The 21,878-nt window shown below is 53.3% G+C and overlaps 2 protein-coding genes across 8 annotated transcripts in view; one reads left to right on the top strand and one right to left on the bottom strand.

Annotated features, from left to right (window-relative positions):
• Positions 1-1,677: 1,677 nt before the first annotated feature.
• Positions 1,678-7,213, bottom strand: TXNL1 (thioredoxin like 1). The gene is made up of 8 exons (XM_041403835.1): positions 6,998-7,213; positions 5,906-6,002; positions 5,133-5,306; positions 4,739-4,861; positions 4,259-4,328; positions 3,358-3,530; positions 2,144-2,248; positions 1,678-1,858 (listed from the first exon to the last, which is right to left on the bottom strand). The coding sequence occupies exons 1-8, from the start codon at positions 7,093-7,095 to the stop codon at positions 1,829-1,831; spliced, it is 870 nt and encodes a 289-aa protein (XP_041259769.1). The 5' UTR covers positions 7,096-7,213; the 3' UTR covers positions 1,678-1,828.
• A 1,225-nt stretch (positions 7,214-8,438) lies between these two features.
• Positions 8,439-21,878, top strand: part of WDR7 (WD repeat domain 7) — a 34,028-nt gene continuing 20,588 nt past the window's right edge. For 5 of the 7 annotated variants that reach the window (XR_005952596.1, XR_005952597.1, XM_041403817.1 and 2 more), the window contains exons 1-15: positions 13,597-13,785; positions 14,417-14,523; positions 15,153-15,231; positions 15,334-15,508; positions 15,944-16,020; positions 16,159-16,278; positions 16,569-16,714; positions 17,112-17,214; positions 17,352-17,493; positions 17,770-18,018; positions 18,775-18,995; positions 19,403-19,598; positions 19,708-19,922; positions 20,799-21,562; positions 21,644-21,735. Coding sequence is in view for 5 of the 7 variants with exons in the window: in XM_041403817.1 (XP_041259751.1) it covers positions 13,630-13,785; positions 14,417-14,523; positions 15,153-15,231; positions 15,334-15,508; positions 15,944-16,020; positions 16,159-16,278; positions 16,569-16,714; positions 17,112-17,214; positions 17,352-17,493; positions 17,770-18,018; positions 18,775-18,995; positions 19,403-19,598; positions 19,708-19,922; positions 20,799-21,562; positions 21,644-21,735 (2,842 nt within the window). In the remaining 2 variants the exon portion in view is untranslated. Of the gene's footprint in view, positions 8,558-8,682; positions 8,702-13,596; positions 13,786-14,416; positions 14,524-15,152; positions 15,232-15,333; positions 15,509-15,943; positions 16,021-16,158; positions 16,279-16,568; positions 16,715-17,111; positions 17,215-17,351; positions 17,494-17,769; positions 18,019-18,774; positions 18,996-19,402; positions 19,599-19,707; positions 19,923-20,798; positions 21,563-21,643; positions 21,736-21,878 lie in introns of those variants that run through there. The other 2 variants (XM_041403819.1, XM_041403820.1) reach the window with 2 other exon arrangements.

Here is a 21,878-nt window from a genome sequence, read left to right on the forward strand (position 1 = left end):
TATTATTTCATTTATTATTTCATGTACCATTCAATTATTTATTCTAATTTTCTTGCCTTTTTTTGCTTTTTTTTTAGGTTTTTTTTCCCATTTCTTTGTGGATTTTTTTGGTTATTTTTGTATCTCCTCAATCCAGGGAATTCCAGGAGGGAGAATCCCAAAATCAGGGAATGCCAGGAGGGAGAATCCCAAAATCAGGGAATGGCAGGAGGGAGAATCCCAAAATCAGGGAATGGCAGGAGGGAGAATCCCAAAATCAGGGAATGCCAGGAGGGAGAATCCCAAAATCAGGGAATTCCAGGAGGGAGAATCCCCAATCCAGAGACAGGAAAAGCATCCCATAAATGCTTGGATAAAAACCAGGAATCCTTATCTTGAAACTTTGTGGAGCAGGCAGGAATTTTGGGAATGACCCCCCCAATGTCACGGATCCAAATAAAATTCCTGGTGAACCCCCCAGTCTGAGCTCGGATTTCCAGTGGCATTAACCCCCCAGGGTCCCAATAAAATCAATAAAATTCCTGATTAAACCCTGGTTGTGTTCCTGGGATGAACCCTGGGCAGGAATGAGGCAGGAATTTGGGAATGAGCCTCCAATATCCCAAATAAAATTCCTGATTAACCCTGGTGTGTTCCAGGGATGATCCTGGAAGGATGACCCTGCAGGAATGAGGCAGGAATTTGGGAATGAGCCTCCAATATCCCAAACAAACACAGTTCCTGACTGAACCCCCCCAGTGTGCTCCTGCTCAGGTTTCCAGGGATGAACCCCGGGCAGGAACGAGGCAGGAATTTGGGAATGAGCCTCCAATATCCCAAGTACAGTTCATGACTGAACCCCCAGTGAGTTCCTGGGATGAACCCTGGGCTCCTGCCCTGCAGGAATGAGGCAGGAATTTGGGAATGAGCCTCCAATATCCCAAGTACAGTTCATGACTGAACCCCCAGTGAGTTCCTGGGATGAACCCTGGGCTCCTGCCCTGCAGGAATGAGGCAGGAATTTGGGAATGAGCCTCCAATATCCCAAGTACAGTTCATGACTGAACCCCCAGTGAGTTCCTGGGATGAACCCTGGGCTCCTGCCCTGCAGGAATGAGGCAGGAATTTGGGAATGAGCCTCCAATATCCCAAGTACAGTTCATGACTGAACCCCCAGTGAGTTCCTGGGATGAACCCTGGGCTCCTGCCCTGCAGGAATGAGGCAGGAATTTGGGAATGAGCCTCCAATATCCCAAGTACAGTTCATGACTGAACCCCCAGTGAGTTCCTGGGATGAACCCTGGGCTCCTGCCCTGCAGGAATGAGGCAGGAATTTGGGAATGAGCCTCCAATATCCCAAGTACAGTTCATGACTGAACCCCCAGTGAGTTCCTGGGATGAACCCTGGGCTCCTGCCCTGCAGGAATGAGGCAGGAATTTGGGAATGAACCTCCAATATCCCAAACACAGTTGCTGACTGAACCCCCCCAGTGTGTTCCTGTTCAGGTTTCCAGGGATGTAACCTGGGCAGGAATGAGGCAGGAATTTTGGGAACGAGCCTCCAATATCCCAAGTACAGTTCATGACTGAACCCCCAGTGAGTTCCTGGGATGAACCCCGGGCAGGAACGAGGCAGGAATTTTGGCAACGAACCTCCACTGTCCCACCTCAGCAGCTCCTGCACCAGCAGCACCGAGCTTGGCAAAAGTCAGCAGCTTTATTTACAAACCCAGGAGGAGCAGGAGGGGAGCAGGAGGCTGAAAGCGGCGGTTCCTTGGCCGTGGCGGCGCAGCCGAGGGACGGTCCCGAACGGAGCGCGGGCAGCGGGCTCGCTCCGCGCCGTGCCCCCCTAATGGCTCTCGCCCTTCTTGCCCACTACCTGCAGGAGGAAAGAGCAGGTGAGCTGCAGGGCTTTGGCCTGGGTCAGGCCCAGCTTTGCCCTGGGTAAGTTTTGCTGCTGAGGATGGAGCAGCGTTGCTGTTAGTGCTTTCAACCCTCTGAAACCAGACCGTAAATATCGAGGCGGTTTATTTTACAATCAGAGGGTCCCAAAATTAAGAGAACAACGCTGGTTTGGGTGTGTGTAACTTGCCAGTGGTTTCCACCGAGGTGATGATGAAATCCTTGCAGAAAGCCCAGGAGAGGGGCACGCAGGGAGACTCACCCGTTTGAAGTCGTTCATGTTGGTGGCCTGCACTGGAGTGCCAATAAATGTGAAATACGTGATCCTCGTCGTCTCCTCGTCACCGTGGTTGGACTGCACGAACAACTGGGGAGGGAAAAAAGCCAAAAGGAGGGCTTGCACTTCGTCCTTGCACACAAATGTGCCAGCTGAGCAAAGGAAAGCTTTGGTCCCCTTCCTTTCAATGATTCCAGAGCGCCGCTGTTCTCCTGGCAAAGCCCCCCAGGCCGGGATTTGGCAGCTCCCCCTCCCCACATCCAGCAAACACCAGCTCTGCTGGCTGGCAGCAGGAGCGGGACTCACGGTGACACTGTTGACATTCTGGAATTTCACGTAGCGCAGCTGGATGATGCCGTCCTCCCTGATGTCCTCGGGGCCCAGCTGCAGGGCCTGCGTGGGCTCGCTGCGCTCGGCCTCCTCGAAGTCCATGGAGCGGGGCAGGTTGATGAAGATCTTGATGGACTTCGGGCCTTGCCCTGGGGACAGAGGGAAGGGAGCAGGGAATGAATTCCTCAGGAATGGCCCTTGAATTCCTCAGGAATGGCCCTTGAATTCCTCAGGAATGGCCCTTGAATTCCTCAGGAATGGCCCTTGCTCTGGGGACAGAGGGAATGAATTCCTCAGGAATGGCCCTTGCTCTGGGGACAGAGGGAAGTGAGCCCGGAATGAATTCCTCAGGAATGGCCCTTGAATTCCTCAGGAATGGCCCTTGCTCTGGGGACAGAGGGAAGTGAGCCCGGAATGAATTCCTCAGGAATGGCCCTTGAATTCCTCAGGAATGGCCCTTGCTCTGGGGACAGAGGGAAGTGAGCCCGGAATGAATTCCTCAGGAATGGCCCTTGAATTCCTCAGGAATGGCCCTTGCTCTGGGGACAGAGGGAATGAATTCCTCAGGAATGGCCCTTGAATTCCTCAGGAATGGCCCTTGAATACGTGATCCTCGTCGTCTCCTCGTCACCGTGGTTGGACTGCACGAACAACTGGGGAGGGAAAAAAGCCAAAAGGAGGGCTTGCACTTCGTCCTTGCACACAAATGTGCCAGCTGAGCAAAGGAAAGCTTTGGTCCCCTTCCTTTCAATGATTCCAGAGCGCCGCTGTTCTCCTGGCAAAGCCCCCCAGGCCGGGATTTGGCAGCTCCCCCTCCCCACATCCAGCAAACACCAGCTCTGCTGGATGGCAGCAGGAGCGGGACTCACGGTGACACTGTTGACATTCTGGAATTTCACGTAGCGCAGCTGGATGATGCCGTCCTCCCTGATGTCCTCGGGGCCCAGCTGCAGGGCCTGCGTGGGCTCGCTGCGCTCGGCCTCCTCGAAGTCCATGGAGCGGGGCAGGTTGATGAAGATCTTGATGGACTTCGGGCCTTGCCCTGGGGACAGAGGGAAGGGAGCAGGGAATGAATTCCTCAGGAATGGCCCTTGAATTCCTCAGGAATGGCCCTTGCTCTGGGGACAGAGGGAATGAATTCCTCAGGAATGGCCCTTGAATTCCTCAGGAATGGCCCTTGCTCTGGGGACAGAGGGAATGAATTCCTCAGGAATGGCCCTTGCTCTGGGGACAGAGGGAATGAATTCCTCAGGAATGGCCCTTGCTCTGGGGACAGAGGGAATGAATTCCTCAGGAATGGCCCTTGCTCTGGGGACAGAGGGAATGAATTCCTCAGGAATGGCCCTTGCTCTGGGGACAGAGGGAATGAATTCCTCAGGAATGGCCCTTGCCCTGGGGACAGAGGGAATGAATTCCTCAGGAATGGTCCTTGCTCTGGGGACAGAGGGAATGAATTCCTCAGGAATGGCCCTTGCCCTGGGGACAGAGGGAAGTGAGCACAGAATGAATTCCTCAGAGGGAAGTGAGCACTGCAGTGCCCAGGGAGGGGCACGAGGAAATTGTGGCACTGCACAGTGTGAGCTTTCAGTGAATCTCACTCCGGCCTGGAATTACATCCAGGTCTCTCTTGGCATGCCACCAAACTGTAAATACTTCTATGTGTGTATCAAACGAAAAGAAACACCCTGCGTATCAATCAATAATAAATACTTTGATTTGTGTGTCAAACATCAGTCAGTAATGAGTAATTGCACCGCCCTCACCACTCACCGTTGTCTGGCCCCTGAAGTTTCATAGAGTAAAGCTTGACAGGCTGACTGAAAGCTACAGTGATGAGCAGCTGTGGAGGGAAAAACCACAGTTACACACACTGGTTATTCCCTGGGAACAACCAGCACAGGAAACAGGGATAAAGAGGGAAAAACCACAGTTACACACACTGGTTCTTCACTGGGAACAACCAGCACAGGAAACAGGGGTAAGGCAGCTCTGGAATAAAATGCTGGGCTCACTTTCCCCTGTTCCACATGTTCTGGCTCTTTATTGCCCAGCAAAAGCTCCGTGCCTGGGCAGTCTCAGTGTGGAAAGCTTTGTAGCCCAGGGTTCCTGCAGCTCCCAGCCAGGGGTTCCTGCAGCTCCCAGCCCAGGGATCCTGCAGCTCCCTGCAGCTCCCAGCAGCTCCCAGCCCGTGGTTCCTGCAGCTCCCAGCCCGGGGCTCCTGCAGCTCCCTGCAGCTCCCAGCAGTCTCACCTGCTCGTCGCAGTCGGACTCCAGGTAGGAGGAGTCCTTGCGCAGACAGTTCTCGAAGCCGTGCTCGTCGCTCTCGTTGAGGCACTCGCAGCCGGCCTTGTTGATGAAGGGCAGCAGATCCATCTGGGGACAGAGAGCACAGCTGCTCACAGCTGGGACAGCCACGTGTGCCACACAAAATTCATTTGAATCACTAGGGAGATTCATTATTCTTAGAAAACCTGTATGTGTCAATATTGACATTTCTTCTGGAAAAGAAAGCCCAGACAAGTGATTTTCTTGGGCAGCTTTGCCTAAAATCCAATTATTTGCCTTCAAGGACATTTGAAAACGGGGGTTTTTCTAACACCTGAGCCGCACAGGCACTGCCGTGAAGCTCTGGGGAGATACTCACGTATCCTTTGGGGATGTCTGTGTCTTCGCTGTTGCCAGGATCGTTCTCCAGGTGCTGCTTGATTTTGTCCTCCAAGCCCACGGCATCTGCTCCCTGGTACTGGTCGATGCGCACTTTGTTGCGGAAGAACAGGAAGGTGGGCGTTGCCGAGATGTTGTTGGTGGCAGCCGTGCCCTGGCAGCACACACGAGACCCCATCCAGTGCTTCAGCCACACTGGGAGCCACCGAGCCCCACCAGAAACCCACGGGCTTGTTTCTGCCTTCTGACCTCAAGTATTCTGTTGGAAAGGCTCTGTTTAATTCCCTGCAACATCTAAACTATTATTTCAGCAACGCAGGCAGCAGGGACCAAGAATCAACGAAGTAACGAGTGACTCTGCTTTTACACTGCAGGAATATTTCCTGCTAGAGGAGGGATTTTGTTCTTTCAGTCTGGGAGAAGTCACTGTCAGGGCTCCTGTGCTGCAGCAGGCACAGTGAGCTGGAGCCTTTCCCCATTCCCTGTTTCTCCTCCCCAGGCAGGGCACCTCTGGGGCCATTCCCCATTCCCCATTCCCTGTTTCTCCTCCCCAGGCAGGGCACCTCTGGAGCCTTTCCCCATTCCTGTTTCTCCTCCCCAGGCAGGGCACCTCTGGAGCCTTTCCCCATTCCTGTTTCTCCTCCCCAAGCAGGGCACCTCTGGAGCCTTTCCCCATTCCTGTTTCTCCTCCCCAGGCAGGGCACCTCTGGGGCCATTCCCCGTTCCCATTCCTCCCGGGCAGCTGGCACACACCTGGCACTGGTGCACGTCCACCTCCAGGAAGGTTGCCTGCGGGTATTTGTTACTCAGGGCGCTGAAGGCGGGCGCGATCCGCAGGCAAGGGCCGCACCTGTGGGAAAAGCCACACGTCCGCTCGATTCCGCTTCTGCTTTGCCCCAGATGGAGCTGCAGCGTTCCTGCTCTTCCTGATATCCTGCTGTAAGAACGGCCTCCCTAGCTGCCTGCCAGCTGGAAAGATGACATTTGGCAACCTCTTTATTCGCGGCAACTTTAATATTTAATGGTCAGCGCGTATCGAAGCTTCAGGGATCAGAAAATTCTTCCTACAGTAAATCTCGTTTACATCTGTAACCGGGTGTTGCCATATTTATTCGGCCCTGGGAGGACAGAGTTGGTTTCTTTTGATTTAATTGCATGGCCTTGGAAGAAAATGTGTGTTTTTTTTATTTATTCCGCGTCAGGAAAAGTGTAGGAAGTGCTCAGCTGCACCAGTTCCTGTAAAGGGAGTTTCTCTCTGGTGAAGAGAAACAAAAAGTGGACTAATAAAAAAACCCCGATGTACAAAAAAAACCAGCCAGAACTAAGAGGCAGCAGCCAAAAAATAATGAACCCCCAGACCCCTGAGATTATCACTGTTCTCCCTAAATTCCCAAATTAAGGTTTATTTGGTGACAAATTCATCCCGATTTCACCACAGTCGCACCTCCCCGGTGAAACGGGAAAAAGGGATAATCTACTTGTCCCGGGCCAATGGGGTGCGGATCCAGCCAAGTAAAAGATGTCGTTCCAAGTTTTTAGGTGTTTTTAGTGCTGTCCGTGCCTTGTTTGCTGCCTTTAAACCCGCGCAGCCCCTCTCCCTCAGAGCGCCTGAGGGCAGCGGGTTCGGCGGCAAAAAACGGGAATTTTCTCGCAGGATCTGGGAACGCGGTGTTAAAAAAAATCACGGAGCTTCTAAAGGGGCTGATGCTGAGACTGCACCGACGCGTTCCGGAGCGCCCCTCACGCTGCAAACCGCGCCGGGGAACCCCGAACACAAACACGGGAGCAGCGGAGCCCTTCCCGGCAGCCTGAGGCGGGACGGGCGCGCATCCCGCCCTCACTCACCCCCTCATGGTGAACTTCACCACGGCCAGGCGGGAGCCGGCGGCGCTCAGCTCGGGCTGGAACTCCGTGTCGTTGGCGATCACCTTCACGCCCGCCATGGCCGCGGGCCCCCGGTGGCGGTGCCGGGTGCGATGTGCAGCGTCACGGCGGGCGGCACGCCCGGCATGCACCGCTGGCACGGGCGCACGCGCGGCCGCCCCGCTCCGCTCCCGCCCGCCCTCCATCTCGGGCCAGGGCAGCGCGGGGAGCGGCGACGCCGCCGGTCGCCATCTTGCGAACGGGCAGCGATGCCATTTTGGGAACGGGCAAGCCGTGAGGGAGCGACGCCCCCCGGCGGCCATTTTGAGAACGGGCAAGCCGTGAGGGAGCGACGCCCCCCGGCGGCCATTTTGAGAACGGGCAAGCCGTGAGGGAGCGACGCCCCCCGGCGGCCATTTTGAGAACGGGCAAGCCGTGAGGGAGCGACGCCCCCCGGCGGCCATTTTGAGAACGGGCAAGCCGTGAGGGAGCGACGCCCCCCGGCGGCCATTTTGAGAACGGGCAAGCCGTGAGGGAGCGACGCCCCCCGGCGGCCATTTTGAGAACGGGCAAGCCGTGAGGGAGCGACGCCCCCCGGCGGCCATTTTGAGAACGGGCAAGCCGTGAGGGAGCGACGCCCCCCGGCGGCCATTTTGAGAACGGGCAAGCCGTGAGGGAGCGACGCCCCCCGGCGGCCATTTTGAGAACGGGCAAGCCGTGAGGGAGCGACGCCCCCCGGCGGCCATTTTGGGAAGGGGCAAGGCGTGAGGGAGCGACGCCCCCCGGCGGCCATTTTGGGTACGGGCAAGCCGTGAGGGAGCGACGCCCCCCGGCGGCCATTTTGAGAACGGGCAAGCGCGGGAATCGTGTGAGGGGAGACGCGGCTTTAAATATCGATATAAAAATTTAGTAGTGGTTTCGTCATTAATTCGGGTTTTTTTTGCGGGATGATCGTTCTGTCTTGCAGGCAGAACTGATGCCAAACTTTGTCACCTTACTTAAATTATGTTTTTTTAATAAAGCCACGCTGTCGCCATACGGAAAATTCTGAAATAAAGCCAAAAGGGGGCAAATAAGAGATAAGTGCTTGTAATAACCACAAAATAAAACCAAAATGAAACTCAGGACTTTCTCTGACCCCATTTGCAGCGTCATTCCTGACAACATCCCAACGTACTTTAGAACACAACATAATGATGTCTCATAATTCCGCTTTTCCTGGGAATATCCCCAGCATCCTACTCTCGCCTGCTGTAATTCAAAAGCCTCGCAGTAATCGCTAATAAATAACTAAATGAATGAATTAATTGATATCGCTAAATAAATATTAATTTTTTTTTAAGCAAGTAATCACCGGTTCCTCGCGCGCCCTCAGCAGTTTCCACGGCGGCGGCACCTTGCCGTCAAGCGCGCCGGCCGGCGCTTTGCGCCAGTGCCGCGGGACGCGGTGTCATCCGGCCGCTGCCGCACCGAGCGCGGCGGGGCCGCGGCGCCCGGGACACGCGAGGGCCGGCAAAGCCACCGGCACCGGGAGCGGAACAGGTGCGACCGCGGGGCGGGAGAGCGGCCGGCTGCCGGCGGGAGCGGTGCGGCGAGCCCGCTGCCGTCCGCAGGCCCCGCAGCATCCGCGCCGGGGGAGCGCTGAGGAGGCGCGGGGAAGCCGGAGACTCGGCCCAGGGAGCCCCGGTAACGGAGCGGGCTGGGGTTTGGAGTTCCGTCGGGGCTCACCTCAGAACGAGCAGCGGGTTATTAAAGGATGGAGGTTTGCATCTAGGGAGAGGCTCCTCGCAGGAATGGATGCTGTGGGCGGCTTAAACCCTTTTTAATGCCGATCCTGTGGTACCTCGCAGCTTTATTTCCCTTTCCTGCGCCAGCCGCGGGGCTCTTGGCACCCAGGCATGGGATTTGTTTTGGATAACTGGCCTTTGTGACGGTTCGAAACGGGAAAAATGACCGTGGGCCTTCAGCGTGTCGTCAAACGAAGCACCGGGAAAACCTGCGAGGCGTTAATTAACCGCAGTGCCAAATTAGTGTTTTGTTCCCCGTCTAGGTTCGGAAGCTCCTGCACACCCAGGGAAGGTGTTCTCGTTGGATTCTCCCTCCTTCCACGGTCCCTTTTCCCCATCCCTGAGGAACAATTAGAACGTGTAATCTGTCATTACATTTAAAATGAGATTTTCCTAAAATCGCTCTATATCACACCATTTAGTGTCATTTATCAGTATTTTGGGGGCAGATTACTGGAGTGTGCACACGTATCCTGAGATTAATCCTTTCCTTAGTGGAAGTACAGGTGTTTGGGGAGAGTTTACTTTTGTTTTACCTCTTCCTCCGTGCATTTGTTGTGTCTGGGGGCTTTTCTGGCTCTAAAAACCCACGCGGTGGATTTCTGGGCAGACAGCTTGAAAAGGGGTTTTGGTTTGAGTCTGCGTTTAATACCTTGTGCTTGAAAAATCAGTTTAGTGGCTTTACTGAAATAGGAATTGATCCGGGATTATGAAATGGGCCTAAATCCCACCTTCAAGCAGAGCAGTTCAAAGAGTCACTGGATTGTTGTGGCAGGTTAACACGTTATTTAACATTTTTTTTTGGTTCGTTTCCTCCTTTAAATCATTGCTTTCTGTTGAAATGTTTAAAAAATCCTGGTGCTGCCCTGCCCGCTCTTGGGCCCGGTGCTGATTTGCTCCCGTACTTTGTCATCGCTGATGTCAAAAAAAAACGGAATTATTGATTGTTTTCGGACAAAAAGGGATTTCGGTGCTGCCAGGGATGCGGTTGGCGCGTGCTGGGGCTGAGCTCTGCAATCCAAAATTCCCCGGGAATGAAAATGTGGCTTTTCCTGAAAAGGAAGTTTTTTGTGAAGGCCTTGCACTGCCATAGTCAAAAACTAGAAGGAAAGAGGTAGTTTTTTCTTTTTCCTCTCTCTCCCCCAAAGCCTTGCCGTGAAATATTCCGAGCGCTGGGTCAGAAACGGGACCGGCAGGGGGGTTGATAACGTGGTTTGTGCATGGAAAATCTGGGATCTCTTGTGTGCTTATTCTCTTGTTTGTTGTAATATCCTCCTGAAAATTCCCTTTATTCAGAGTGGGGTGTTCAGAAGTGCCTCTAAATGCAGCGATTCTGGGCCCCAGCAGGGGACTTTGTGTGTTTATTAAAGAAATGCGGCTGTTTTTGACAGCCCGGTGACACGGGAACACTTGGCTTGTTCCCTGAGCTGGGAGCAGTAGGACGGCTAGGGGAGTGGGAGGGGATTTTTGTGTTGCTCACTGGTGTTTTTCAGCTCTGCTTTAGTCATTTTTGGGTTTGTTCCCTCGCAAAAATTGAGTGGGTATTTCTGTTGGCTGTGGGTGGTTTTGTTCTCATCGTTGATATTTGCATTTTGGAATAAAGCATCTGGACGCTTTATTCCGTTTTTATGATGATTTCCCTGCAAATCGAGCCTGGTTTAATTGTAGCCCTTTGTTTGTTTCAAATGCTGAATTAATTTCTCTTTCTGTGTTGTGATGGTCCAGACAGAGCAATTGATCCGGCATTGCATAACAATTAACTCTGCAGGGCCAGGTGTGGTTTGCAGTGTGCAGAAAGACTGCGTTTTTGGTCTTTATCGATCCCGATCATTACGTTCGAGCTCTTAATTAAATAGCTTTTAATAAAGATGGACCGCTGGGCTGCCAGAAATGAGCTGCTGCGCTGGGAAGGGTCATTTGATGTGATATTAGTGATTTCGTGCTGTGGATTTTGTGGAAAGCCCACAATTGATCCCTGACTTGTCGGGAGCCTCCCGGGAGCCTCGTGTAATCCTTAGCCATTCATTATGGCTCCCTTCCCCCTTTTTTTCCACGGACACAGTTCTCTGGCGCTCAAATGGAGGGACAATTCCTGTGGTTTTTCACACGGATGAGACATGACAGGGATTTCTGTTGGAGTAGATTGGGGTGCTGGCACAGGGAAGTGTCCAGGTTGGAGTGCCCTTTATTTTCCTATCGTAATTCAGATTTATTCCCTCTGAAGTGCTGTGAAACGCGTTTACAGACCTGTGAAAACTCAAGGTAGAAGAAGGTGTATATAGCCATAAAAAAACCTCACATATTTTAAAACAGTTCTTCCATGAATCCTGCCAGTTTTGTTGTGTTCACGCTCCTCTAAATCAGAGCTCTGCTTTGAGCTGGGGTGAGTTCAGAGCATAAACCTCCACAAGATAATCCACAAGGAGTGTTTGGTTATTAATTTAACACGACCTTTTCACCGATAAGAAAACCTCAGTTCTAAAAGCATGGGACTGCTGGGCAAGCAGGGAATGTTGCTACCACAAACAGAGGGTTGTTGTGAGGTTTAAATCTTGTGCAAATTCAAGTGGGTTTTATTGCCACAGCTTGAGTTTCTATTCCCAGTCATTGAGACCTTTTTGGCCCAGGGACAATTGAAATTCCACTGTGTTTTTTGTGTCAATATGTTCAGAATATCCAAAAGGTTGCTGTAAAGATAGTGCTGGACCTATTTCCTGCTGGAGAGTGGCCAGGATCCAGTTTATCAGTGGATTATACCAGGCTGATTTCACCTAAGGCAGGATATTCCATATTCCAACATGAATATGTCCGTGTAGCAGGGACATCGTAACATCAGGGGTATAAAAACTGCTTCAGCCTCAGGGCTTACAACATTTGTAACCTCACAATTACTCTAAAAAGAGGGATTCTGTCCCATGAGGGGACAGAACGGCAGAGACCAGAGGGGACAAGGTGGTAGAAACATGAGGGGGAAAGATGGCAAAAACATGAGGGGAAAAGAGCAGGCAACATGAGGGGAAAATATGGCAAAACATGAGGGGAAAAGAGTAGGAAGCATGAGGGAAAAAGATGGCAAAAACATAAGGGAAAAGGCAGGAAACATGAGGGGAAAAGAGCAGGCAACGTGAGGGGAAAATATGGCAAAATATGAGGGGAAAAGAGCAGGAAACATGAGGGGAAAAGAGTGGGAAACATGAGGGGAAAAGATGGCAAAAACATGAGGGAAAAATAGCAGGAAATGTGAGGGGGAAAGATGGCAAAACATAAGGGGAAAAGAGTAGAAAACATGAGGGAAAAAGAGCAGGAAAGATGGAGGAAAAGATGGCAAAAACATGAGGGGAAAAGAGCAGGAAACGTGAGGGGAAAATATGGTAAAACATGAGGGGAAAAGAGCAGGAAACGTGAGGGGAAAATATGGTAAAACATGAGGGGAAAAGAGCAGGAAACGTGAGGGGAAAATATGGTAAAACATGAGGGGAAAAGAGCAGGAAACATGAGGGGAAAAGATGGCAAAAACATGAGGGAAAAAGAGCAGGAAAGATGGAGGAAAAGATGGCAAAAACATGGGTGGAAAAGAGCAGGAAACGTGAGGGGAAAATATGGTAAAACATGAGGGGAAAAGAGCAGGAAACATGAGGGGAAAAGAGCAGGAAACATGAGGGGGAAAGAGTGGGAAACATGAGGGAAAAAGAGCAGGAAAGGTGAGGGGAAAAGAGCAGGAAAGGTGAGGGGAAAAGATAGAAAAACATGAGGGGGAAAGGGTGGGAAACATGAGGGGAAAGATGACAAAAGCATGAGGGGAAAAGAGTAGGAAACGTGAGGGGAAAAGGTGGCAAAAAACATGAGGGAAAAAGAGTAGGAAATGTGAGGGGAAAAGGGCAGGAAACATGAGGAAAAAAGAGCAGGAAATGTGATGGGGAAAGATGGCAAAAACATGAGGGAAAGAGCAGGAAAGATGGAGGAAAAGATGGCAAAAACATGAGGGGAAAAGAGCAGGAAAGATGGAGGAAAAGATGGCAAAAACATGAGGAGGAAAGAGCAGGAAACATGAGGGGAAAATATGGCGAAACATGAGGGGAAAAGAGCCGGAAACATGAGGGGAAAAGAGCAGGAAACGTGAGGGAAAAAGATGGCAAAAACATGAGGGCGAAAGGGTGGGAAACATGAGGGGAAAGATGACAAAAGCATGAGGGGAAAAGAGTAGGAAACGTGAGGGGAAAAGGTGGCAAAAAACATGAGGGAAAAAGAGTAGGAAATGTGAGGGGAAAAGGGCAGGAAACATGAGGGGAAAAGATGGCAAAAACATGAGGGCGAAAGGGTGGGAAACATGAGGGGAAAAGGGAAAAAGAGCAGGAAACGTGAGGGAAAAAGATGGCAAAGACATGAGGGGAGAAGAGTAGGAAATGTGAGGGGAAAAGGGCAGGAAACATGAGGAAAAAAGAGCAGGAAATGTGATGGGGAAAGATGGCAAAAACATGAGGGGAAAAGAGCAGGAAACGTGAGGGAAAAAGATGGCAAAGACATGAGGGGAGAAGAGTAGGAAATGTGAGGGGAAAAGAGCAGGAAACATAGGGGAAAAGAGCGGGAACCATGAGGGGACAGAACGGCAGAGACAGGAGGGGACAAGATGAAACATGTGGGGAAACATGTTTCGTGTTAGAAACATGAGGGGAAAAGAGCGGGAAACATGAGGGGACAGAATGGCAGAGACAGGAGGGGACAAGATGGTAGAAACATGAGGGGAAAAGATGGCAAAAGCATGAGGGAAGGGAGCAGGCCGGGACGTGTCTGATGCTGCGCTGTTGGGATTGCAGGCGCTCGGTGGCCATGGCCGGGAACAGCCTGGTGCTGCCCATCGTTCTGTGGGGCCGGCGCGCCCCCACCCACTGCGTGTCCTCCCTGCTGCTCGTGGATGGCTCCGTCATCGTCACCGGCTGCCACGACGGGCAGATCTGCCTCTGGGACCTGGCTCCTGACCTGCAGGTAATGGATGCACCGTTCCCCCTCGTCCTGCCTCTCCCCATGCTTGGGTGGCTGCTCCATCCTGCCCAAAGGCTCTTGGGCTTCCTTGCTGCTCCTGCAGGAAGCTTTTTTAACTCAATCCGATTTCTTGGAGCTACTCTAAAGCAGTTGTTTTGTGGTTGAGCTGTTTAATGTTGTGCTGTGAAAAGGAGTTCCTTCCCAATATCCCATCTGGCAGTGGGGAGCCATTCCCCTTTTCCTGGCACCCTGTCCCTCTCCAGCTCTCCCTTTTGGCACTGGAAGGGGCTCTGAGGTCTCCCCTTATTTGTGGATTTATGGGAACTCAACTGGGGAAAGCTCTTAATGTGCTGCACAATCTTTTTCATTCAGCCAAACTCAGTTTAAATTGAATTGAGCCAAATTCAGCTCCTGATTTGTAAATATTGAGAGGACTGTGCAAAATGCTTTTTCCCCAAAAATTCTTATTCCTGTGTGAAGCAGAAAGTCTTCCAAGATGATCCATCCACTGCTGTGTTAATTAAACCTGTGTGCACATATTAATGCATATATACCATGAAGTAGAAAGCTGGGATATGGATATTCTGGTCATCTGCCTGATTTTGGCTCCCTGTTTTCTTTTTCCTGCTCCCAGATCAATCCCAGAGCTCTGCTCTTTGGTCATACAGCCTCAGTTACTTGTTTGTCCAAGGCCTCAGCTTCCAGTGAAAAGCAATATATAGTGAGTGCATCAGAGAGTGGGTGAGTTTCTAAGTGTTTATTACATGCAGAACTGCAGTAATGGGAATTTATGCCCGGTTTCTCCATATATTCAACGCTGTGTTTGATTTTTATCCTCAAGAGAAAATTCCTCTGCAAATACATTTTACTTTTTGATTGGTTTTATTTATTAAGCAGAGAGCAGCAGTTAAGTGGTAGAAACAGGAAGGATTTCTTGTGCAATTGATAGAGATGTTTTTTTTTTAATCCAGAAAAGCTAAGGAATTATTTGCCTAAATAACCTTTTAGCAAGGAATTTGAGTGGAGAACGTGTCAGAATTTCCATCTTGGGCTGATTTCAGGACTTAAGTAATCTCCTCCCATTGGATTTAAAACCATTCCTCAGGAATTTATCTGTCTGGTGGAAAGGAGAAATCACCTCACAGATTCTGTTCTGATGAAATCTGAAGTGTTAAATGAAAAAGTCACTCGAACTGCTGCAGGTTCTGTGATTCATCCTTGTGTGGATTTCTGAGGGCTGGAAAGCCCGGTTGCTTTTGGGTTTCTGTAACTACACTTGACCCAATCCCTAACAAACGGTTCCAGTGAAGCTCCCCCCTGGTGTGAGGGGTTTGGAGCGCTTTAAGCCGCCTGTTTTCCCTGTGTTCCAGCGAGATGTGCCTGTGGGATGTGAACGACGGGCGCTGCATCGAGTTCACCAAGCTGGCCTGCGCGCACACGGGCATCCAGGTGAGGCCGGGAGCGGGCAGCGCCCTCTGCAGGCGGGGCTGGGGTGCCATTTCATCCCTGTCCTGCACGGGTTCTGACCCGGGTTTGCTCCCGTCCCTGCAGTTCTATCAGTTCACAGTCGGCACGCAGCGCGAAGGGAGGCTCCTGTGCCACGGGCACTATCCTGAAATTCTGGTCGTGGATGCTGCCAGCCTGGAGGTTCTTTACTCTCTGATATCCAAGATCTCTCCTGACTGGATCAGCTCCATGGCCGTCATCCGCTCCAACAGGACACAAGGTGATTGTTTCTGGTGGCAGGGACGCCTTCCTCTTGTCCCGGGCTGCTCCAAGCCCCGTCCAGCCCAGCCACAGCTGCTCTGGGAATCCTGCTGCACGGGCTGCAGTGTCACCTGAGCACACACTGGGCTGCTTCTGCTCCTTGGTGTTAATTCAGTTGCTGGCAGACAAGTGTCTTGTTGGGCTGTTCCTGTCGTGGAGATTGGAATTCCTGAGAGGTTTGGGGAGCACTGAGGAGAAAATCCTGACTAAAGGACTCCTCTCTTGTGTCAGGGCTCAGCAACTGGGCATTCCCAAAATCCTGGGGTGGGAAAGCTCGGCTCTTATCCCCACAACAAATAAATTGCTGGGACAACTGGAAATGAGCTCTCGGGGTTTCTCAGATGCGCACGGGTGAGGAGCTCTCTGTGCCTCAGGCTCATTTTGTGTTTCCCAGAGGACACTGTCGTGGCTGTGTCCGTGACTGGCATCCTGAAAGTCTGGATCATCACCTCGGAAGTCAGTCGGATGCAGGTAGGCACAGGCTGCTGGATTCGTGACCCTCCCCGTGGGTTTCCTCATAGTCTGCTCCTGATATTTTCCTCTTTGCCAGTGGATACTGAATTTTCCTTGACTGATTCAAGTTGCTGAGCTCTCTTTCTGTTTGCTCAGGACACCGCCCCGGTGTTCGAGGAGGAGTCCAAGCCCATCTACTGCGAGAACTGCCAGAGCATTTCCTTCTGCGCCTTCACGCAGCGCTCGCTCCTCGCCGTGTGCTCCAAGTACTGGAGGGTAAGGCCTCCACTGAACATCCAGGTGAAGGTGCTCCAAGTCTCTTCAGCCTACCTCTGCACTGAAATATGCGTGTTTTTAATTTAAATGCACGCATATTTCACGTATTTCTGGGTATTGAATCCAAATCTCCGCCCGTGGCGCAGCTTTGGAGCAAGGTGGACCTTAAGGTCTTTAACAACCCAAACCGTTCCGTGATTCTGTGATACCGAGCCCAAAATCAGCTGCTGCCTGGGCATTTTGATGTGTGATTAATTGGTTAATAACAGTAGATTTTGTTCCCCTTTCAGGTCTTCGATGCTGGAGATTATTCGCTCTTGTGTTCAGTGCCCAGTGAAAACGAGCAGACCTGGACTGGTGGGGACTTTGTGGCAGCTGATAAAGTGATTGTATGGACAGAGGATGGACAAAGTTTCATCTATAAATTACCAGCCAGGTACTCAACAGAAAAATACCTCCTTTGTTTAATTTTTGATTGTTTTGAATGGAATTGATTGGAGAACTACTGAAATATCGGTCCAGTAAGGGAAGACACGTAAATGTAAAGCTATAAAATGAATTCAAAATTTGGCAACAAAGAAGTTAAAAATGACAGGTGTAAAATCAAAGGGTTTCTTTGTGACATCTTCGTGGTGTGCAGGTGTGTTTGTTCTGTGTTTTATCTTGAATATTCCCACATAAATCATGTGGGAGCTCCTTCCTTGCCCTCCCATCATCAGAGCATGAGGATGGGAGCAGCACCCCGTGTCCTACTGCAGGAATCACTCTTTAAATGCTAGGAATTCTATTATTATAAACTTATGATGATCTCCTCTCTCTGTTCCTGCACCCAGCTGCCTCCCAGCCAGCGATTCGTTCCGCAGGGACGTGGGGAAGGCGGTGGAGAACTCGATCCCACCTTTGCTGTACAGCGTGTTGGACAGAGCAGAGAAACAGGTGAATCTCTTTTTTTGGGGAGCTTTTTAGGGGGGAGGGGGGCGTGCCAGGTTTTGTCCTGCTTTGAAAGGAAGGAAGCTTGGGGCTGAGCACGTGCTCGGTGCGTGGTCTGAGGTCCTTCCTTCTTTTTCAAACAGCTCCTAATATGTCCTCCAGTGACTCGCTTCTTCTGTGGCCAGAGAGAGTTCTCCTACAGGCTCCTGATCCAGGGGGACTCCTCGGGGAGGCTGTGCATTTGGAGCGTGCCCGACGCCCTCGACCGGCAGGAGGGCGCGAAAGGTACCTCATGAACGGCCAGATCTTTGCGTGTTTGCGCTGATAAAGCCGCGCTGCTTCTCCCACGGATCGTGGAGTTCAATCGTTACCTCCTTGCAGGACTCGTGATACCTCCATCTTAGCAGATATTAGAAGATTCTCTTCTCTCCCAGAAGAGAATCCCTCCGTGGGTTGGGGCGACCTTAAATATCCAATTCCAGCTGCCGGCGCCTCCCGCCGGGCGCGGTTCCTCAGATCCTCCCAGCTCAGCCCAGGTGTTTGTCCTTTCTCCTTTCCCAGGCCTGCAGACGACCACGTCCAGGTCGCTGCAGGAGGCCTTCGACCAGCTGAGCCCGCGGCCCGCGGGGATCATCGACCAGCTGAGCGTGGCGGCCAACGCCGGCGAGCCGCTGCGCGTCACCGCCAGCGTCTACATGCCGGCCCACGGGCGCCTGGTGTGCGGCCGCGAGGACGGCAGCATCGTCATCGTGCCGGCCACGCAGACCGCCATCGTGCAGCTGCTGCAGGGCGAGCACATGCTGCGCCGAGGTACGGCATGCAGGGGTGGGAACTCAGCGATCTGCTGCCACGGTGCAGCTGCTGCAGGGCGAGCACGTGCTGCGCCGAGGTACGGCATGCAGGGGTGGGAACTCAGCGATCTGCTGCCACGGTGCAGCTGCTGCAGGGGGAGCACGTGCTGTTCCAAGGTATGGCATGCACGGGTGGGAACTCAGCGATCTGCTGCCACGGTGCAGCTGCTGCAGGGGGAGCACATGCTGCGCCGAGGTACGGCATGCGCGGGTGGGAACACGGAAACCTGCTGCCACGGTGCAGCTGCTGCAGGGGGAGCACGTGCTGCGCCGAGGTAGGGCATGCACAGGTGGGAACTCAGCGATCTGCTGCCACGGTGCAGCTGCTGCAGCTGCTCCAAGGTATGGCACAGGGAGCAGCAGGAAGCCCAGCAATCTGCTGCACCTTTCTGTGCTGGCAGTGACCCAGTGAGCTCAGTTTGGGTATTTCTGCGGCGTTTTGGGACGCAGGGGCAAAGATAAGGTCCAGGATTGTTCCTGGCACCGCAGTGCTGGGTGCTGACACGCCAGGAGAAGTCTCAGTGGGAAAAACCTGCCAGGGTTCTGGTGGGATCCTTGTGTTGTGCTTGGGCTCTCTTGGATGCGTGGGCTCTGTGTAACGTTACCTTCACAGTTTGTGGCTCTGAGTTGCAGCACAAACACTTTGTGTGCGTCGATTGCCTGTTGAATTTCTGTTTTTCCCCTCTTTTTCTGTGCTTTTGCCCCCGCTGTCCAGGCTGGCCCCCTCACCGGACGCTCCGCGGCCACCGGAACAAGGTGACGTGTCTGCTGTACCCTCACCAGGTGTCCTCCCGCTACGACCAGAGGTACCTGATCTCAGGAGGGGTGGATTTCTCCGTCATCATCTGGGATATCTTCTCGGGAGAGATGAAACATGTCTTCTGCGTCCACGGCGGAGAAATCACCCAGCTGCTCGTTCCGCCGGAAAACTGCAGTGTAAGTTGTCGGGGATAACCCTTGAGGCACCTCAGTGCTCCTTGAGATTGGGAATGCAGCAAGGAATGCTGGGGATGTGTCACTGATTAAACCTATTAAAATAGGGTTTAGAGACAATTCTGCCTTTTGGAACTTAGCTCCTTGATTGACAAAGTCATTGATTGACAACTCTGGGGTTTGCTTAGCGAAACGGGGTTTAATACCCATTTTCTCTTTGTGATGTGCAAAGGGTGGATTAAAGGGAATTTCTGTTCCCAGTGACCTCAGCCAGTTTGAACATCGATGCAGGTGCCTGAGTTTTGTGCATGAAAGAGGCTTTTGGTCACCCTGCTCTGCCCAGCGAAAAGGTTTTTAATAATACCAGCTCTGCATCGTGACTGAGCTTTTTCTCTCTTTTCCTTCATTAGGCCAGAGTCCAGCACTGTGTTTGCTCCGTTGCCAGCGATCACTCCGTGGGTCTGCTGAGCCTGAGGGAGAAGAAGTGCATCATGCTGGCGTCCCGCCACCTCTTCCCAATCCAGGTGATCAAGTGGAGGCCGTCCGATGACTACCTGGTGGTGGGCTGCTCCGACGGCTCCGTGTACGTCTGGCAGATGGACACCGGTGAGCTCGGGGGCGTCGGCGAACCCCCTGGAAACGCGGGGGAAACCCCCCCTCCTCCAGTCGCAGCCGGGGGGGTGCTGAGCTGTCCCCGTCCCCGTCCCCGCCGCAGGGGCGCTGGACCGCTGCGCGATGGGCATCGCGGCCGTGGAGATCCTCAGCGCCTGCGACGAGGCCGTGCCGGCCGCCGTGGACGCGCTCGGCCACCCCGCCGTCAACCTGAAGCAGGCCATGACCCGCCGAAGCCTGGCCGCCCTCAAGAACGTGGCCCACCAGAAGCTGCAGACCCTGGCCACCAACCTGCTGGCCTCTGAGGCCTCGGACAAGGTGGGCGCTCCCGGAAAGGAAATGAAACGTGGGAGGTTTCCGTCCTCGGAGCCGGGATTTTCTCAGCCACAACGTAAACGCGGCCCTTCCACAGTTTGTGTTGCTGGTAGCGCTCGGTGTGTAGCCTGCTCTCAAGTCCGAGTGTTCCCCAGCGCTGCCGAGGCCAGCACTGTGCCACGGCTTTAATTCCCCCCAGGCGTGGGGTGTGCACCCCTGCCCTGGCTTCGGACAGCCCATTCCATGAGGAGCCGTTCCCAGTGTCCGGCCCAGAGCTCCCCTGGCACAGCCTGTGGCCGGCAGAGAGCAGCAGAGCTCCATTCCCAGCCTCTCTGGTGCATCCCCGGTGTGCTCTCACCTTCTGTTGGGAGAGAAATCACCGCCAGCGTGTCTCCATAAAAAAATGTCTGCTCAGGGTTTCTGCTGCTGCTCCTGCTGGATCCGGGCCTCCTCATCCAGTGAGGGTGCTGGGAGTCAAGGGCTTAGGGGGATTAATGTTCTGGTTTCTGACATTCTTCAGCTTTTTTCCCCTCAGCACCTTCATTCCCTGCCTCCTCCCTTGCGAGGAAGAGGATGGACTGAAGGGGAGTGAATCTGAGCTGCTGCTTTTCCAGCGGCACATATTGATCCAAGTTCACCCTCCAAATATGAAATATTTAATGTGTTCTAAGCTTAATTACAGTTTTGCTGTTGCTTGGAATATAACTGCACTCTCACAGGGTTGAGGAGAAGGAAGTGTGAACCCGTGCCTCACCTGGAGAGCTCCCTTTACCTACAGACCCCCGTAAATTGAATTTCTGTGCTTTGTGGCTGCGTCCCAAACTCGCCACACCCGCAGCTTCCCCGCCGGAAATCCCATTTCTCTCTCTCGCTCCCCAGGGCAACTTACCCAAATACTCCCACAACTCCCTGATGGTTCAGGCCATCAAGACGAACCTGACGGACCCCGACATCCACGTGCTGTTCTTCGACGTGGAGGCGCTGATCATCCAGCTGCTGACGGAGGAGGCGGCGCGGCCCAGCGCGGCGCCGGCGTCCCCGGGGAGCCCGCGGAAAGCGCCCGGCGGCGCCGACAAGGGCGGCTCCTTCCTCGCCGGCAAGCGCGCCGCCGTGCTCTTCCAGCAGGTCAAGGAAACCATCAAGGAGAACATCAAGGAGCACCTCCTGGACGACGAGGACGAGGACGAGGAAGGCGCCAGGCGCGGGAGAGAAGAGGGCGACCCGGAATATCGTTCCAGCAAATCCAAGCAGCTGACCCTGCTGGAGTACAACCTCACCATGGACACGGCCAAGCTCTTCATGTCCTGCCTGCACGCCTGGGGCCTGAACTCGGTGCTGGACGAGCTGTGCCTGGACCGCCTGGGCATGCTGAAGCCTCACTGCTCCGTGTCCTTCGGCCTCGTGTCGCGGGGCGGCCACATGTCCCTGATGCTGCCCGGCTACAACCGGCCCGTGGGCGGGGCGGCCCCGCAGGAGCTGGGCAGGAAGATGTCGGTGACCGAGGGCCTGGGCAAGGGCACCTACGGCGTGTCGCGGGCCGTCACCACGCAGCACCTGCTGTCCGTCATCTCCCTGGCCAACACGCTGATGAGCATGACCAACGCCACCTTCATCGGGGAGCACATGAAGAAAGGCCCCACCAGGTACGTGGAGCTGGGTTTTTTGGGAGGGGGGTTTGCCTGCTGGTGGAGAGGACGGCTGCAGCTGATGTGTCTCACGTTTAGGCCACCCAGGCCGGGCACCCCCGAGGCGGCCAAGGTGAAGCCGGCCCCTCCCGCAGCAGCAGCAGCAGCAGCGCAAGGGCAAATCAAACAAGGTAAAAAGCGCTTCCTCCGGGGTCTGTTACAGCAGCTCGTTGTGCTGAATTTAACACCTTGTTGTCCAGAGATAAGGTGACTGCAGGGAGGACAGAGCGACGCGGTAAAGTAGTGTTAATGACCGTGAAATTGCTGGGGATTA

The sequence above is a fragment of the Onychostruthus taczanowskii genome, unplaced genomic scaffold, assembly GCF_017590055.1.
Source record: "Onychostruthus taczanowskii isolate IOZ18803 unplaced genomic scaffold, ASM1759005v1 scaffold201, whole genome shotgun sequence".
Taxonomy (NCBI): domain Eukaryota; kingdom Metazoa; phylum Chordata; class Aves; order Passeriformes; family Passeridae; genus Onychostruthus; species Onychostruthus taczanowskii.

Excerpts from the sequence above, each read along its gene's own strand:
- TXNL1 (XM_041403835.1), bottom strand. The coding sequence starts at position 7,095 with ATGGCGGGCGTGAAGGTGATCGCCAACGACACGGAGTTCCAGCCCGAG. Across the intron at positions 4,862-5,132 it reads CAGACATCCCCAAAGGATAC|ATGGATCTGCTGCCCTTCAT; the intron begins GTGAGTATCTCC and ends CTCTGTCCCCAG. Across the intron at positions 3,531-4,258 it reads ACTTCAGGGGCCAGACAACG|GGCAAGGCCCGAAGTCCATC; the intron begins GTGAGTGGTGAG and ends CTCTGTCCCCAG.